This window comes from Lutra lutra, chromosome 2, assembly GCF_902655055.1.
Source record: "Lutra lutra chromosome 2, mLutLut1.2, whole genome shotgun sequence".
Classification (NCBI taxonomy): Eukaryota; Metazoa; Chordata; class Mammalia; order Carnivora; family Mustelidae; genus Lutra; species Lutra lutra.
The window spans coordinates 36,857,610-36,873,871 of NC_062279.1; the positions used below are offsets into that span (position 1 = coordinate 36,857,610).

At 35.9% G+C, this 16,262-nt stretch overlaps 1 protein-coding gene across 3 annotated transcripts in view; it reads left to right on the forward strand.

The window, feature by feature from the left end:
- Window positions 1-674: 674 nt before the first annotated feature.
- The window catches only part of LOC125092775 (A disintegrin and metallopeptidase domain 3-like), a 107,952-nt gene continuing 92,364 nt past the window's right edge, over window positions 675-16,262 (forward strand). Inside the window, exons 1-4 of one of the 3 annotated variants that reach the window (XM_047717156.1) lie at window positions 675-851; window positions 1,137-1,219; window positions 6,589-6,644; window positions 12,029-12,107. In XM_047717156.1, coding sequence (XP_047573112.1) covers window positions 794-851; window positions 1,137-1,219; window positions 6,589-6,644; window positions 12,029-12,107 — 276 coding nt within the window. In that variant the 5' untranslated portion in view covers window positions 675-793. Of the gene's footprint in view, window positions 852-1,136; window positions 1,220-6,588; window positions 6,645-12,028; window positions 12,108-16,262 lie in introns of those variants that run through there. The other 2 variants (XM_047717155.1, XM_047717157.1) reach the window with 2 other exon arrangements.

The following is a 16,262-nucleotide window of genomic DNA, read 5'->3' on the forward strand; positions in this document are numbered from 1 at the left end:
AAAATAAAGTTGTTCTTTCAGGATCATTTCATAGCTGTGATTTCTTTTTCTTTTTTTCGGCCTAATACTTAAATTACAAAACAATACTGAGGCAGTAGAACACACAGACACCCCATCCCATATTTACCTTTTCATTTAGTTTCCTAAACCAAAGAGTTTTCTAAGAAACAAAGTTATCTATGATTGAAGGAATTTAGATACCTTTTTTTCCTCTTCGTGTGTGCATGTATGTTTGTTTATTTTGACCTGAGGCTAAAATTATAAATTCAGAGGTAGATACAGTTAAAACAGGCAACTGTCTGCTACCAAACATATGGTGAATTACCATTTTCTGTTTACCTTCCCCACAGTAATTCAGTCATTGTGCCAGAAAACTACGACGTGGACTATTAACATTGCCAAGGATTTCACCAGCAAATAGCCCATCTGCAGAAGATGCACTTACGACCCTCACGTCATCCCGGAATGCTTTTCCAATGTCCGCGTTTTGAAAAATAAAACTCAAGCCCGCGAGGGAAGCAGGATATTCCGGCGGGTGCATCCCCTGGACCGTCTCTCCGCGCAGCGTGCGGTGCGTGGGCGCCCTGGACTGCGACTGCGGCTGCGGCTGCGCGGGCGAATCCGCCGAGAGGGCGGGGGTGGCCGAAGCAGACGCGCCCCGCCCTCCCCGCCTGCCTCTCCTCAGACGTTCGGACCCTAGCCCCACCCGCCGCGAACGCTGGGCCCCGTGGGAGCCGCGGCCGCCGTTTCACAGCCAACAGCCGTCACCGTGGCAAGGCCGGCAGGCCCCGCAATGCTGTCTCTCCTGCTGATCCTCTCAGGCCTGGGCCGGCTGACCTCCAAGGGCCATCGTGAGTGAAGGACCCTGCCCCATAGAGGGCCACCTGTCGCAGAGCCTCTGGGCTTTGGCGGGCCCCAGAACTTTGCTCCAGAACCCCGGGTCCGGGGTCTTGTTAGAGCCGGCTTAGAGTCAGCATCCTGGCCTGCTGCTGATGTACAAAGTCTGACTTTGCGTGCCTGTGTGCGTGTTTGGGGGTGGGCTTGGAAGTTCAAAGAGTGATGGGATGTGACGCGACACGGGAAGAAGGATGCTGCCAGGCACTAGGCAGCGCTCACACACGCTTTCCTTACTGTAGATCTTGAACCATCGCTTCTACAAATTACAGTGCCACGGAAGATTGAGACAAATACCAGTGATGGTGAAGTTTCAGAAACGCAGGTAAGTAAGAAATTACTTTTTAAATTTGTATTTATTTATTTTTGAGACAGAGAGAGAGAGTGTGTGTGTGTGTGTGTGTGCAAGTGGGGTTAGAGGCAGAGGAAAAGAGAGAATCGGAAGCAGGCTCCCCACTGAGGGAAGAAGTTGATGGGGTGGGGGGCGCCTGGGTGGCTCAGTGGGTTGAGCCTCTGCCTTCGGCTTGGGTCATGATCTCGGGGTCGTGGGATCGAGCCCCGCATCGGGCTCTCTGATCAGCGGGGAGCCTGCTTACCCCCCTCTCTCTGCCTGCCTCTCTGCCTACTCGTGCTCTCTCTGTCAAATAAATAAATAAAAAAATATATTAAAAAAAAAAAAGAAGTTGATGCGCGGGGGGGAGGGGCTCCAACTCTTGAAGGGAAATTATGACTGAGACGAAATCAAGAGTCGGGGGCTTAACCAACTGAGCCACCCAGACATCCTGTGGAAATCACTTTTTTAAAATGAGTGCTTTATTTTTATTGGACTACATGACCCACATCAATTCATGCAGATCCCTTTGAAATTTTTTGTTCCAGTTACTGTGTTAAAGAGTCATTTTGTCTCAATGAAAGTAAGAGTTTTGATTTTTCTTTTCATTTTCCAATGAATATTATGAAACATTTTAAAAACTAAGAAAAAAGTACCCCAAATTCCTATCACACAAAATGATATATAGATCTACTGGACTTTTTTCCTAGAAAGTATGTACGTTTAAATATTTATTCTGTGTTTATGAGGTCACACTAATATTGACCTTGTAACATGATTTTTAAATTGACTGTATATAACTTCTTCATGTCTATATTTGCATATATAGGCATATATAACCCTGTTAATGTAGTATTTTTAATCTGGTTAAAAAGTATAGCATGTACATTGTAAAGTTAAATCTAGAGAGCACAAAGATTTAAGAAAGTGAATGTCTGCCTCGGTTTCTATTTGAATTGAATTTGAACTGAATGAAATTTTAGAGACATGCACTCTCCTACACATATATTTTTAATAATAACATATGAGCGTGCTAATTGGCTTTTAATTTATTTATAAAGTTAGAATTTACTTTTATGATCATAAATACAGTTTTGTCATTATTTTTTATAAGTGCACAATTATCTCATTATATGGCTATAACATCATTCTTTGTCAAATTTAAAAATGTAGTTTTTAAAGATTGTATTTATTTGAGAGAGAGAGAGAGAGCGCGCGCAAGAGCGGAGGAAGGGGTAAAGGAAGGGGCAGAGGGAGGGGGATTAGCAGACTCCCTGATGAGCAAAAAGATTGATGATCCAGGGCTGGATCCCAGGACCTTGGGATGAGGACCTGAACTGAGCAGAAGACAGACACTTAACCCACTGAGCCACCCAGGCACCCAAACATGTAGTTTTATAAGACTTCTTGAATAGTCATCTTCATAGGATCAATGGGCAGGTCATTAAAGAAAAATGATAAATATCACAAAATGTCTTTCATGAAAGTTGTGTAAGTTGACTCCCACTAACAAAGAAAAGAATTAAAGGGCGCCTGGGTGGCTCAGTGGGTTAAGCTGCTGCCTTCGGCTCAGGTCATGATCTCAGGGTCCTGGGATCGAGTCCCGCATCGGGCTCTCTGCTCGGCGGGGAGCCTGCTTCCCTCTCTCTCTCTCTCTCTCTCTCTGCCTGCCTCTCTGTCTACTTGTGATCTCTCTCTGTCAAATAAATAAATAAAATCTTAAAAAAAAAAAAAGAAAGAAAAGAATTATGACACTTACTTTCTAGAGGGCTTGCCAAGCTTCATTCAGCCTTCTCATTTCTGTTAATGTGAGCATGAAAATGAATACTTCAGTTTTAACTGTCATTTTTTTTTTACTAAGTCTTAAGATAACATGCCTTTATATATATAGCCTATTTGAATCTTTTCTTCCTTGTTAATTTCTTACTGATTTTCCCCCTTTTTATAGGAATTAGAAGTTTTGGTTAGGACACTTTGTTTTCAAGAAAGAAATGTTAGGGCGCCTGGGTGGCTCAGTGGGTTAAAGCCTCTGCCTTCGGCTCAGGTCATGATCCCAGGGTCCCGGGATCAAGCTCCACATCCCCCCTCTCTCTGCCTGCCTCTCTGCCTACTTGTGATCTCTGTATATCAGGAAAAAAAAAAAAAGAAAGAAAGAAAAAAAAAAGAAAAAAGTGTTGATGTAAAGACACACAGGGATCTGATAGGAATCCAAGGATTGGAACCTCAGTGTCCACATCTCAGAGCAGCATTGAATTGCTAACTGGAAAATTGTTAGACACGGGGGCAGGTTTTATAGACTGGGTGGTCTGTTTGCCTTTATGGCACCAAAAAAATCCAGCGATTATGTATTCATAAAAGCCATTATACCAAAAATAAATATCCAGAGAGTTTAAACTGTTTAAAGGAGTATGATATATACTGGGAAAATGCTAACCAAAAGCAAACACAAGCATCCATGAGAAAAGTAGAAAAAAATCAACATTTAGAACACACATCCATACACCATTATGAGAGATAAACATCATTACTTAATAAATATTCAGTTCACTAAGAACATATAAAAATTCTAAATTTGGATATATTTAAAAATGTTCTTGAGGAAATGGATAAAAATAAGTTTTGCAGCAGTCAGACTAGCAATATCCTTGGATTTCCTGCTTCTCATATCTTTTATCGATTGGTATAAATGAGCAGTCAATATAAAAAAATGCTCTCAGCATATATAAGAATTGATTGCACTAGAGGGACAAATTTTCAAATCCACTTTCATATATCTTTCAAAAATGTTGGTTACAAATTCATAAAAGGATTCAGAAAGATAAAGACAATTTGAGCAATAAGATATTTTATTTGATGGATTTATACAGAAGTGAACCCATCACAGTGAATATATTGTTTTTTCCTCTCTGCTGTTTACTAGGACTCACTAGACTCTACAGGGTATAACCATGAGGGTTTTTTGTAATGACAAAGCATATGATGCAGCAAGAGAAAGAGAATTCAGGCAAATATCAGGAATTCAAGAAACATCCGTATGAACCCAAACTCTGTGCTTCTGGAACAAGCCAAGTCTCTGCTTGAAGTAACAAGACTTAGTTGGGGGGGGGGGGGCGCCTGGGTGGCTCGGTGGGTTAGGCCGCTGCCTTCGTCTCAGGTCATGGTCTCAGGGTCCTGGGATCGAGTCCCGCATTGGGCTCTCTGCTCAGTGGGGAGACTGCTTTCCTTCCTCTCTCTCTGCCTGCCTCTCTGCCTACTTGCGATCTCTCTCTGTCAGGTAAATAGGTGAAATCTTTAAAAAAAAAAAAAAAAGGCTTAGTCGTGGAGGGGTGGATTTTGGCTTTTGGAGAACTCCTTAAAAAGCTTTCAGTGACTCTCTCAGTAGCCAAGCCAGCCTCATCAAACTAGGTAGGGAAACACTAAAGAAGCTATCCTTGGCCAAGAGAATTTTGAACCCTAAAAAGTACCTTACAAATCTCACTGCCTTTGTCTTAGCTGGGAGTCAGAAACATCTAAACTTCTAGACAACCTCGAAGTAAAGATAGTGTTTTTCTAATCCAGCTATAATTTGCCTTTATCTCTATAGTTATAATACACATTCTTCTCGGGAATAAGCAGATTATTCAACAAAACTGACAAAAGGAAAAACATTAAAAATCAAATATTGACAATACAGTATCTATAACAATTCAATTAAATCTTTTTTTTAAGGTTTTATTTATTTATTTGATAGAGAGATCACAATAGGCAGAGCAGCAGGCAGAGAGAGAGGAGGAAGCAGGCTCCCTACTGAGCAGAGAGTCTGATGTGGGGCTCGATCCCAGGACCCTGGGATCATGACCTGAGCCGAAGGCAAAGGCTTAACTCACTGAGCCACCCAGGTGCCTCTCAATTAATTTAAATGTTAAAAAGTTTTAAAAATGTGTATGGGAATATAAAAATACACGTCTACATTATTCATAGATTGAAGAAGAAATCCTCAGTCATAACGTATATTAAGTGATAATGGATGAAATTGAAATTACAACCCCAAAGTTGAGTCATATTCTGAAGATGACATTGAGGCATACTTTATAATTGTTTGCAATTTTGCTAATTTTACTCTTGTTTGCACCCAATAACCAAGATTCAAAATATGTTATGAAGAAAACTGTAGATTAAGAGGAGAAAGAAATAATATCACAATAATTTGGGGAGAAGTTGACACATTTTTGTAAAAGATTTATTTATTTATTTTATAGAATGGGGAGGGACAGAAGGAGAGAGAGTTAAGCAGACTGCACTGAGCGGGGAGCCAGATGTGAGGCTCCATTTCACAACTCAGATCATGACCCTTAGATCATGACCTGAGCCAACATTAAGACCCAGACTCTTAACTAACTATGCCACTCATATGGCCCAATACACTTTTTTCAATAGCTGTAAGCTTGCAGAAGACTGAACATGAGACGTTTAAAATGACTTCTGCAGAAAACAGTACAAAATGACAAAATCCACATTCTTTGCAAATGTGGAAAATTTACCCACATTGACCATGTGCTATGCCATGTATGTTTTATGATGATGTCACAGATTGGGTTCTTTAGGATGCAGTCTTTGAGAAGATTCATGTGAAGACTGTTTATTAGGTTATGCTCTTGTGATGAACCTCTGTGGAAGGGGAGGGGAGGAAGGGGGAAGGGGGAGATGGAGACTCAACCAACTCTCAACAAAATGTGAAGCTAGCATGGCCCTTCAATATCTGGAGTTGGGATGAGGGGGTTCTCATTAAATGTGGGCCGTCTCAGAAAGTTGTGACTCGGTGTGAGGTGACCCTCTGTAGCTGAGGCAATTCCTAAAGAGGACTGGGAGATGAAGAGTGTTCTTACAGTTAGGGATACTTTCTTTAATCTTAAAAGGGAACCTGTGTTGTATCTTTAATCTTTAAATTTACTTGGGGTAGAAATTGCAAAGTAGAAAAAAGGTAATAAAATTCAAGTTCCTTCAAATATTACTCAACATTTTTAAATGTAACCATTTTAAATTGAAATTTTATGGCTAATGTTCTTAGTTTTGAAATAAATTGAGATTCTTTGATTTTTATTTAAATTTAATTAAATTATGATCAATTCTGTCATACATTCCAAAATTGAAGGAAGATTACAATTATGTCTATATTTTATATATATAAGTATATATATATAATTGTTATATATATACATAAATTAAATTAAATATAATTATATATATATATATAAAATTCTGAGACATGTGATATGATCTGTGTCTCAACGAAAGAGTAAATACATTTTAAGAAGTTATGGCTTTTGATTTTTAAGAATTCAGAATTTCTAGTAATTACATTCTTCTTGAATACTTTGCTGTAGGTCACTTATGCCATCAAAATTGATCAGAAAATATACACTCTCCATCTTGAAAAACAGTAAGTGGACATTCTTCTTTTCATACTGTTGTTTTAGTTTCTGAAATTTTATTCACTACCCTAAGTTGAGCCTAAATAAGAGCATGACTATTATATTTAATGTGTTACATCTTTGTGATTAAAGTCAAACTAGAATTCCAAGTCTTCATCTTGAGATTTTTAAATTGAGTCAAATTTTAATTTCATGATGCAAAATTAATGTATGCCAGATAAGTGAAAATTAGTCTCTGTAACTCTTTAAAATATAGCCACAACTGTAATGATCAAGACAATAATTTTATTTGTCCATGTTTAATTTTGTTCCTCATGTCATTTTATACATTTATATTTTAAACAATTTACTTGATATTATATAACATTTTTTTAATATCTTAAATTTTCACTCTGTGAGGAAACCATTATTAATAACCTTGTATCTATCTTTCCACCATTTTACCAATTTCACCTTTCCTTTAAATTTGTAGAAACCTACCAAAAAGGTTTGTTTTTAGAGAAATGGAAATACTGTTTTGCTGTTGGGAGGTCTTGTTTAATAATGGTATTCATTTTCTTCCTCTGTGTATATATCTTAACTCATTCTTTAACAGGTAACAGTCTGTAGTATGGCACGTAATAATAAGGTAATAAAGTTATTTCCAAGGATTGTCACTATAGAGTCCTGCAATAAACATCCTTATATGTATATTCTTATGCAATAGATATTTTGTTTTGTAGGCTTAATACCAAGCAATGAGTTTCTGAGTCAAAAAGTATGAATAATAGTAATAATACAGATAATAATAATAACAACCCAAACAACAAAAGTAACAGACATTCATAGAGCACATACCAATTGCCAGGCATATTTCCAAGCAATTTGTATGTAGTAACTGATTTAATTTTCACAACAACGTTCCTTATTAGTCACATTTTGCATTAGGATTTTGAGAGATATTGCCAGTTTCTGAAGAGACAGTAGCAGTTTAGATTTTCAAAAGCATTCAAGATGTACTAAAATATTATACCACATCTTTGTGTCAATTTATATTTCCCTAAAAAACTTCCCCAAATAATTACTGGCTATTTGCCTTTTCCTGTTTCCCGCTTCCAAATTAATATTTATTTTTTAGGTCAGTTTTAGGTTCACAGCAAAATTGAGTGGAAGGTACAGGAAGTTTCTGTATGTCCCCTGCCTCCACACATGTATAGTCTCTCCCATTATCAATGTACCCCACCAGAGTGATATATTTGTTATAACTGTTGATCCTACACATCATTATTACACAAAAGCCATAGTTTGTATTAGTTTAATATTTTTTATATTGGCCTAATCATTCCCTAGATCAGCCAACATTCATCTGAATCTCAAACCATTGGGCAATCCTGGCCACCATTAGCAGAATTACTATGGCTACTTACTCATGACAGTACTTATTATGTGGTTCTGGTTTTGTGGTTGTGCTTGTTGTGCAACAGTTTGCAGTTGTATAACTTTTTTTTTTTTTTTAAGATTTTATTTATTTGACAGACAGAGATCACAAGTAGGCAGAGAGGCAGACAGATAGAGAGAGAGGGGGAAGCAGGCTCCCTGCAGAGCACAGAGCCCGATGTGGGGCTCGATCCCAGGACACTGGGACCATGACCTGAGCCGAAGGCAGAGGCTTTAACCCACTGAGCCACCCAGGTGCCCCTAACTTTTTTTTTTTTTCCAAGCCAGAGGAAGAGAGAAAAGGAGAGTGAGAGAGAGGGAAACTGTGGGAAGTTGATGGGGGTGAGAGGCAGAGGGAAAGGGAGAGAAAGAATCTTAAGCAGGCTCCATGCCCAAGCTGAGCCCTAGTGGGGCTCAAGCTCATGACCCTGAGATCATGACTGTTAGGGTCCGTAATCAAAGGAGCGAGACTGATACAAAGTGAAGGTCAAGCAAAGCTTTATTTCGTGCCAAACATCAAGAATCATACTGACCGGTCAGGGCCATCTCTTGCAAAGAGGCGACCCCTCCCAGCCTCACAGACTAACTTTTATAGAGGTAGTTTAGCCGGGCTATACACAGGTGGCCAATGAGATTGCAATACACAGAGAAAACTGCACAGTCGTGCTAAGTCTGCCACACACAGAAAAAACAGCTAGGTAACACACGGGTGGCCAATTGAATTTCAATTTACCCTAGTAGATATATGTGTGCCTTACTGATTGGATGTCTTCACCTGGCCTGACCCGCCCTTGTATCTAGGCTTTGCAAGTAAGTTCCTCTGGGAGGGGCAGGGTCAATCTAAGTTTACTGCAACAAAATGGCTCCCTCTGACTAAGTAAGCCCTTACAATGACCTGAGGCAAAAACCAAGAGTTGGATGCTTAACCGACTGAGCCACCCAGGCACCCCACGTAACATTTTTATCTGAGAGTCTTTCATACCAATTTGTGCAGAATGAGTTCATTGATTGTAAATACATATGTAGCTATCCAATATATATCTCATTTATTATTTTTTAAAAGATTTTATTTATTTATTCATTTATTTAAATTAACATATAATGTATTATTAGCCCCAGCAGCACAGGTCTGTGAATCGTCAGACTTACACACATCCCAGCACTTACCATAGCACATACCCTCCCAACGTTCATAACCCAACGACCCTCTCCCTACCCCCCTCCTTCTGCAACCCTCCTTTTGTTTTGTGAGAGTAAGAGTCTCTTATAGTTTGTATCTCATTTATTATTTATTCTCCTATGTATTTATAGTAAGAAAAGCCATATTATAGATGTCTTCGGGCATGATGTTCTCGGCACCAGTGAAATTGATGGATTATCAATGATACAATTCTCAAGAGTGCTATATTCTACTAATTTTTACTTCAGAGGGTTTATCCCAGTTTTCACTCAGACCAATAATTCAAAAACATTTCTGTTCTCTACATTGTCAATAAAAAGAGTATCTGCACTCACTTATTTTTGTTAATGCATAAGAAATGCTATTTTGTTGTTATTTTAATATGTACTTCCCTGATTATTAATAATATATAGTATCTTTTCAAATGTTTACTGACTATTCTAATTGAATTGCTTCTCTGAAGCTTCTGGTTTTCCTTTTCAGTTTTCCTTTTTATTCATTTGTTTTGGGTCATTTATTTTCAATCTATGGCTTACCTTTCTGCTTTTCTTTCTTTTTTTCCCCATGACCAGTTTGTGGGAATTTTTGTTCATTGTAGATATTAATTCTTTATCTCTTCTATATGTTGCAAACATGCTATCTAACCTATTGATTGTCTTCTTCCTTTGTTTGTGGGATTTATTGCTATAAAAATGAAATATTCATATAATCATTATACTAATACTTGATTCCTCACTGTGTCTATCACATCCTGAATTTGTATAATATTCCTATAGTATTTTTAAAATTCTTTTTACATTTAAGATGTAAATCCAATGCTTTCACTTTACTTATTTAACAACTGTATTGTATTTTCCAAGTTTTTTTACTGCTTCCTTTGTATTTTTTCCTTTTATTGCGATTTTATGTTGATGTAGGTATTGTTTAGATTATTTTCAGATCATTTTCTTCAGATGGCATGTTTTCTGAATCTGTGCATATCTGAAATTGTCCCTTTTCTTCTCACAATTGAATAAATCCCTTAATTTTTCATTTTGGTTTTAAATCACTCACATTTTTAAAAGTTTTACAGAAATCTATTGTTTCATTCTGAGTCTTATGGATCTTCCCTCTATAGTATAGATTTTCCTCCAACTATTTTCAAATCTTTATTTTGACCGTGTTCTTTACTAGCAAAATGTGTTCTTTCTTGGCTAGGACTCTAATTCTGTTCTCTGCAAACAAATTCTCTTTAACACATTTATTGAATTATTTATTTTAGTTTCAGATTCATCATTTGGTTTCAGGGTATCTTTTTCCTTGAAACAATCTTCTCTGAAAGTTTATCAACTTTTTAACTTATTAACTTTCCTTGAAATAGTGATTATTTTCTTTAACCAAATTCTTGGTTCAGTTTCATTAGGAACTTGCTTTTAAGTTTTGCCTTCTATGCTTTTGTTCATTTTCCTTACATTGTTTTTTTTTTTTTTTTCCATTGAGTGGACCTGTGTATTTCTATTAATTCACTGATTAAGGCAGACTTTTGTTGTTTTGTGTAAAAGAAAAAGGGACCCAGGGTGAATGAACTTGCAAACTAAAGTTTTATCCTTTAAATTATGCTCATCAAAAACCTGTTGAATTTTCCTGGCAGATGCTTCTGAATTCCCATTTCCACCACCTCCATTGTCTTGCTTAGTTACTAAAACGTGGCTCTGCCTTTGGGCCAGAATCTGTGTTCCAGGTACTTGCACCTAAAGCAACACAGGCCATTTGGCATTGCCCTTGAATATATGTGGAATATGAGCTGATAAATATGTTTTGTTTTGTCTGGGAAGCTCTCTAGTTTTCTTATTTGACTTGAGGAAAGGAAGAGCTGTCAGGAATGAGAGAAGATGAAGCAGGATTGGAAAAAGAGAAGTGGTGGTGAATGTACACACTCCATGAATGCTCTGGTCCCTCTTTGATTCTGGCCTTGAACTGCCCCTTGGTGTTGGAGTCCTTGGGAAACCGTAGTCTCCCGGCTATAACTACTGTGGTCTCCGAGCAGTAAATACCGTGGTCATATTGTTCCATAACAATCACTATATTCTCTGTGGGAAGATTACACTTTGGTATTTAGTATTTAGGTATTTGGTATTTAGATGAGGCTTGTCTGTAGAATTCATGCAGCTTATGAAATCTGAGCAAAACACTTGTCTTCTGCTTCTAAACAAAGGTTTTAAGAACTATTGTATGCTTCTACAATTTCTTTTCTCCTTTTGCTACAAGAAAGATAGGTTCCATGGGGTAGGAGGTATGTCTTTTTCCAGGTTCCCGAATGAAGTTTTTGTGGAGCTGAACCTGCAATAAACTTGTGAAGAACATTCATTGTTGTTTCGAAGCATGGAGAATTTGGGGGTTGTTTTCACCACAGTATAATTTCATCACAGTATAATGGAAAAAGCATATATATTTTTTGTTTCTTATCAATCTGTGGTTACTTCTTAGAAAATACTAACAAATTAGCAAATATTTATGCTATGAGATTTATTGATTGTTGAATCTAAAAGAAGACTTTGCCATGGAAATCTGGAAGTCCTGGTTTCTAGTATACATAAATCTATGTCATTATGGTGTCCCTACTGCTATAGATTATATTGCTTAGTATTTTTTCTTATATAAAATATGCTATCAGAAGGCAATGAGGTAATGGAAAGAGGAGTCCATTTAATTTTTGGATATTTGAATGTGTAATATTGAAAGTGAATTTTAATTTCATGATTCTGTTTTTGTTAATGTTACTATTACAATGAAGTGTTATTACTTTGGTTGAATTAGGTCATTTTTAGACCCTCATTTCCTGGTGTATGCATACAACAAATCAGGAACATTGTATCCACATTCTTCATTTATAAAGGTAAGTTTTCTTTTATGCTCTGTAGATTTACGTTTTTTCTATCATTAAGGTGCAATTGGCAGGAAGAAGAAGAATGCCTTCTGCCCCACGGAATTATTGGGCAAACAGATCAGAAGCCCAAATGTAATGCGGCAATTACTATGAAGGCAGATTGAATAGAATGACTACTTTTCAAATTTGGAACTCCAGAATCTCTTATCCAAAAATGTTGTTTAAATTGTTAGCAGGGGTCTGAGAGGAGAAGAAAGTGGGTTAAGGAGCTAAGAATAAGACCCTAAATACAGAGTCATTTTAATTGAGATGTCATAAGACCTCAGCAGTGGAGGAAGTGGTGGAAATTACAATTATCATATGGTTTCACTCACAGGTAGAGCATAAGAAATAGTGCAGAGAACAATAGGAAAAGGGAGAGAAAACTGGGAAAAAATTAAATAAATTTAAATTAAAAATATGCATTTTAAAAAAAGAAATTAAATTTCTAAACAATCACATTCCCAACAAAAAAACATCAGGTCTACATGTTCTCACACTACCTTTTCCAGTCTTTAACTATTTAGATAATGCCTCTATGAACATTCATTTGCAATTTGTCGTGTGGACATAATTTTTTAATTTTATGGGGTACATGCCCAGGAATATGATTGCTAGGTCATATGGCAAGTATATATTTATTTTTTTAAAAGAAATTTTCAACTATTTTCCAGTGTGTCTGTACCATTTTACATTTCCACTGGCAATGTAGAAAAGATAGAGGGTCTGAATGTTTGCCACTATTTGATCAGTATTCAAAATCTTTTAAAATTTTAGTCATTTTGATAGATGTGTAGTAATATCTCATGTAATTTTTAATTTGCATTTCCCTAGTGCCCAGTGATGTTGAATATATTTTCATGACATGAAATATCTATTAATGTCCTTTACCTAGTTTCTAATTTGATTGGTTTTTTTTTTAAGATTTTATTAATTTATTAGACAGAGAGAGGCACAGTGAGAGAGGGAACACAGAACACAAGTAGGGGGAGTGAGAGAGGGAGATGCAGGGTTCCGGCTAAGCAGGGAGCCTGATGGGGGCTCGAACCCAAGACCCTGTGATCATGACCAGAGCTGAAGAAGATGCTTAACCAACTGAGCCACCAGGTGCCCTTGTTGGTTGCTTTTTTATTTTGATTTTTAAGCAGTTTATATATTCCAAATACAAGTCCTTTGTCAGATATGTGTTTTGTCAGTATTTATTCCTAGTCTGTAATTTGTCTTTTCATCTTTTTCATAAGGTCACTCATTGATTATAAATTTTTAATTTTGATGAGAGCTAATTTATCAACTTTTTCTTTTATGAATGGAGGTTTGGTACCAAACTTAAGAACTCCATTTATTCCTAGTTCCTGAAGATTCTACATTTTTTTCCCTAAAAGTTTTACTGTTTTATTTACATTTAATTTTATGTCCACTTTGAGATAATTTTGTGTAAGGTGTGAGATTTGGATCAGGGTTTATATTTTTGACTGAGGATGTGCATTTATTTGTTTCAACATTATTGATAGAAAAAGCTGTTCTTCATTGAATTGTTCTTGCATCTTTGTCAAAAAGTTAGTGGGGCATATTTTTGTGAATATATTTCTGGGTTCTTATTCTGTTCAGTTCTTCTATGTGTCTGTACTTCTGCAACTATCATGCTGTATTCCATACTTTACTTGTAAATTAAGCATTTATATGGACTGCAGTGATTCCTCCTACTTTATTTCTCAAGATTTTAGACTATCATAGGTATTTTGCTTGTTCATATAAATTTCAGACTAAATGACTTCAAAGATACAAACATAAAGATAAAATATTTATTCTTCCTTCATTGAGGATAATGTTAGCTTGTAGGTTTGTTTTTTCTAAATATATTACTTACAAATTGGACGAAATTCTCTATTTCTAGATTGCTAATCTAGAAAACCCCCCATCAAGGGGTATGTTTCAATTGTATCATGTGACTTTTCTGTATCAGTTGATATGATCATATGACTTTTCTTTTTTAGCCTCTTGATATGACAGATTACACTGATTGATTTTCAGATATTAAAATAGTGCTGCATATCTAAAAAAGGTACAACTTGGTCCTGCGGATAATTCTTTTCATCCAGACTGGGTTTGATTTGCTAAAATTTTCTTGAGGATTTTTTTTGCCAAAGTTCATGAGAAATATTGGTCTGGTTTTCTTTTTTTTTGTACTGACTTTGTCTAATTTTGCTAGTAGAGTAATGGCCTCATAAAATAAATCTGGAGGTGTTATTTCTTGTTTATTTTCTGGAAGATGTATAAAGAACATGCTAATTTTTAAGCTGTTTGGTAAAATTCCTTACTAGGCCTGTGTGTGTGTGTGTGTGTGTGTGTGTGTGTGCGCGCGTGCGAGAGAGAGAGAAAGAGAGAGATTTTTAATTACTGACTCAGTTTATTTAATTGTTATAGGAATATCTTGTTTATCTGTTTCACATGTATTATTTTGGTGGTTTGTATTTTTTTAAGGAATTGGTCCATTCTATCTCAGGTGTGGAATTTAGGGGTATAATTGTGTCATTGCCCTTATTATCCTTTTAATGATTACAGGACTGTTTTATTTCTGACATCAATGATGGCTCTCTTCTCTCTTCTTTGTTAGTCCTGCTGGAGATTTTCCAGCTTACTGAACTTATTGAAGAACGAGCTTTTTCTTGCTTTTTCCATATTGTTGTCTTATTTTCAATGTCATAAAATTTAGCTCTTACATTTATTATTGTGTCCCTTATACCTTTCTTTGAGTTTCTTTTTTCTAGTTTGTTGAGGGCAAAATGTATTATCAATTTGTGACCTTTCTTCTTTTCTGTCATAAGCGTTTTAGTACAAAAATTTCCTGTTCAGCACTGCTCAGCTTCAGCTTATAACAGTATGTTTTATTTTCATTTTGATATAGTTATATATACTTTTAAAATTTCCTTTGAGGTTTCTTGTTTGACCCATGGAGTTTTAAGAAGTGTGTTGTTCAGTTTCCAAATGTTTGGAGATTTTTCCTGTTGTCCTTATCTGGTGATTTCTTATTTGATTCCTTTATGGTTAGAAAATATATCCTATATGATTTCAGTTCTTTTAAATTTGTGAAGGTTTGCTTTATGATCCAGTATATTATATGTGTCAATAAATGCTCTTGGATAGTTGGAAAATATGTGTATTCTGCTCTTGGTTTGGAATCGTCCATAAATGTTATATAGATCATATTGATTGATGTTATTGTTCAATTCTGTATTTTTACTGATTTTCTGCCTAATATTATTGATAGCTGAATGATACATATTGAATTCATTATTTATTATTGTGGGTTTTTTTTTGTCTTTCAGTTTTATCAATGTTTGCTTCATGTATTTTGAAGCTCTGTTTTTTGATGCCTAATACATTTAGAATTGCAGTGTCTTCTGGATAGATTGATGCTTTTATGATTAAGTAATGATTCTCTTTGTCCCAAGAAGATTTTTTTTTGCCAGTAAGTCCACTTTGTGTGAAATTAATAAAGCTGCTTTGCTTTATTTTTATGAATACTCACATGATATATATTTGTCCATTCTTTCAATTTCAGTCTACCTATGTTATGTTTGAGATGAGTTTCTTAAAAGAGTATTTAGAGCCATAGTATGTTTCTTTTTCTCCCATTTACCCTGACTCACAGTATTTAAAGTGATTATTGATATATTAGGATTTTTGTTTGCCATAACCCTAATGGCTTGTTTCTTTTTTTCTATATTTCTCATTCCTTTGTTCATCTCTTCTTGCCTTCTTCTGGGTATTTGGACATTTTTTAGGATTGCATCATGATTTATTTATGGTGTTTTAAAGTATTTTCCTTTTTATAGTTTTCTTAGTGTTTGCTGTAGGTATTACAATATACATATAAAACTTATAATAAAGCTTACTATTGTGTGGTACTTTTACTACTTAAGTAAAATATTGAAACCATAACTTCTGTTTGGGTTCCTTTATCCTTTGCACTTTTAAAATACAATTGATTAAAAATTCCTACACATATATTAAGTATCATATGATATTGTATGATTTTTGTGTCAACCACCAAATGTGATTTAGGGAACTCATGAAGTAAAAGATTGCCTGTTATATTTACCACTACTTTAATCCATTCTGTTT